The sequence below is a fragment of the Nanorana parkeri genome, unplaced genomic scaffold (assembly GCF_000935625.1).
Source record: "Nanorana parkeri isolate BGI_ZX_2015 unplaced genomic scaffold, ASM93562v1 scaffold1592, whole genome shotgun sequence".
Classification (NCBI taxonomy): domain Eukaryota; kingdom Metazoa; phylum Chordata; class Amphibia; order Anura; family Dicroglossidae; genus Nanorana; species Nanorana parkeri.
The window spans coordinates 196,615-199,287 of NW_017307860.1; the positions used below are offsets into that span (position 1 = coordinate 196,615).

The window sequence follows — 2,673 nt, forward strand, 5'->3', positions numbered from 1 at the left end:
ATCACAGAGAGATGAGAGCGATCACAGAGCTCAGAGAGATCACAGCGATCAGAGAGATCACAGAGCTCAGAGAGGTCACAGCGATCAGAGAGATCACAGAGATGAGAGCGATCACAGAGCGATCAGAGCTCAGAGAGGTCACAGCGATCAGACAGATCACAGAGAGATCACAGAGCTCAGAGAGGTCACAGCGATCAGAGAGATCACAGAGATCAGAGCGATCAGAGAGATCACAGAGGTCTGAGCGATCACAGAGATCAGAGCGATCACAGCGATCAGACAGATCTCGGACTTCAGTGATTTGTCACATACAGAATATAAAAGGAAGTACCGTTAATGGATGCGTCGTAGGGCTCAGCCTCCTCATAGTACCCCTCCGGAGAGTCAGCCTTGGCGGCAGGCACCTGTTCTTTCTCCTGGACCTGTGATGGAAACACAAGAGAACCTGTCATTCATCATCTCAGCCGAACATAAGCACCGTCCTCCAATCTCCGCATCCTGACAGGAAATCATGTCCGTCTATGACATCATTCTTCAAACAGGACTCCACTTCAGTCATAGGTAGAATTCTGGGGGGAGTTCCCAACCAGGGTACAAAGTGAGGAAGTGCAGGGGTTTGACTGGCAATACAGGGGCAGATATGTTCCAAAGAATAACATGAAGGGGTATCTATCCCACCTTGTATGACTTATCCAACATTTGGGACCCACCAAAGTCCTCATTTGATGGTGACACTGAAATACTTCTGCACTGTATACCGTGTACAGACCTATTCCAATAGTGCTTGTGGTGCTTGAAGTGATAACACGGATGGTGCAGTGTCATGGGATCAGCAAACGCAAACATCACCAGCCCTGAACTCCAAAGCGCAAAGTGTAACTGCTTTAATTAAAACATTATTATTATTATTACATAGTATTTATATAGCGCCAACAGTGTGCGCAGCGTTTTACAATACAAGGAAGACATTACAGTCACAATACAATTCAAGACAAGATGGTAAGGAGGGCCCCGCCCCTGAGGGCTTACAATCTAAAGGGGAGGGGCCAGTGATACATGAGGAGGGAGCTGTGTGGGGATGAATTGTTTGAGGACGTGATGGTTGAGTGGTTAGGTTGAGGTGGGATCGGCTCCCCTGAAGAGATGAGTCTTTAGGGATCGCCTAAAGGCAGTCAGAGTAGGAGACAGACGGACAGGTTGGGGTAGACTCGGGTTCCATGCGTCATGTAGCCAACGTTTCGGGGGCCACGCAGGGTCCCCGTCTCCGGAAAACATAGTGACCGGTTAAATACTTCTAACTCTTCACTCTTCTCCTCAGAACGGTGAAGCACAGCCTGCTCTCGGGGAGATTTTTATGGGGTGATAATGGGTGCTTTGGCCTGCCTGCAGGACCCATTACCGCTCCTAGAAGTTTAACATCAGGAGTGTCACTTTTCTCAGGAGGTTTATGGATACATTTAAATAGAACTGTTGCAAGATTGTCAGATACATCATCTCCCTCTGCACACATATGACAGCTCCCCAAGAACACTGAACATAACTTGATTTTTGCTGGAAAAGTTCAGTTCCAGGGAACCCAACCAGTCACAGTGTATACTGCCCAGGGTTTGGGGGCTCATGAAGGCACCTGCCATTAACTCCTGGGGCAACTCAACAGGTTAATGACGACCACCAACTTCAAACCACCAAAGTGATCAGAAGTAATCAATACGATTCCAATACATTTCATTTCTGGGTCTGCAGAGGCATTCCGTGCACACGGAGGGGACGTACATCTGTTGGGCTATTGAGGAATATATTTATATGAAAGTTTTTTTTGTACCCGGAGTTCAGATTTACCCAAAAAATGGCCAAAGATAGAAAATCAGTTCGAAGCCCGAGAAGAAACAGAAAAAACAACGAGAAAAAGGATTGCCCCTTTAATTCCAGACATTGAAACCCCCACCCATCCCCCACCCCTGCATCCTGGATAAAATGACCGTCTGAGCGGGAAATGACAGAGAACCGGCATGTTTTATCTCACAGATAGCACGTGATGCGTGTACACAGGACCCGCCGCGTCATCCATCGAAATGTAACGCGTTTCCATCTTTCCAAAGAGCTCCGTCCCACCGAAATGAGGAACTTTCCCGGAGATCAGGATTTCCAATACACTACACACGGTCCGAAAAACATATAACCCCGCCCCTTTAAGATACCACATGACCAGCCGGACAGAACATATCGTACCGTGTACAAATACACAAACAGACAACGCTTCTCTAATCTCGGTATCTGTCCTTATTCTGTAAGTATGGACTCTGCACAGTACCACTTCTCTTGTCCTGTATGCCGGGTGTCATTCTCGGTATCTGTCCCTGCCCAGTATGTATGGACTCTGCACAGTACCACTTCTCCTGTCCTGTATGCCGGGTGTCATTCTCGGTATCTGTCCCTGCCCAGTATGTATGGACTCTGCACAGTGGTAGTATATAGAATATGGATCTGGGTCAGTTTGCGCTCAGGGTGGACCTGTGAGGGTGGCGATCCGCGGCGTGGAAAGGTCTCGGCTGGGCCGGCATCGCTGTGTATAATGCGTCTGCTTGTTTTCTGGGGTCACAGGAACTGTGTGGGAACAGAGGGAGACAGATCTCGGCTCTGTATTATTGTCAGGGGGGGGGGGGGGGCCCCCCC

At 48.6% G+C, this 2,673-nt stretch overlaps 1 protein-coding gene across 1 annotated transcript in view; it reads right to left on the reverse strand.

Moving 5' to 3' along the window:
• The window catches only part of AFAP1L2 (actin filament associated protein 1 like 2), a gene marked incomplete at its 5' end in the record, with an annotated part of 44,393 nt that overhangs the window by 26,661 nt on the left and 15,059 nt on the right, over positions 1-2,673 (reverse strand). Inside the window, one exon of the mRNA XM_018570759.1 lies at positions 332-416. Within this exon, the coding sequence (XP_018426261.1) occupies positions 332-416 (85 nt within the window). The remainder of the gene's footprint in view (positions 1-331; positions 417-2,673) is intronic.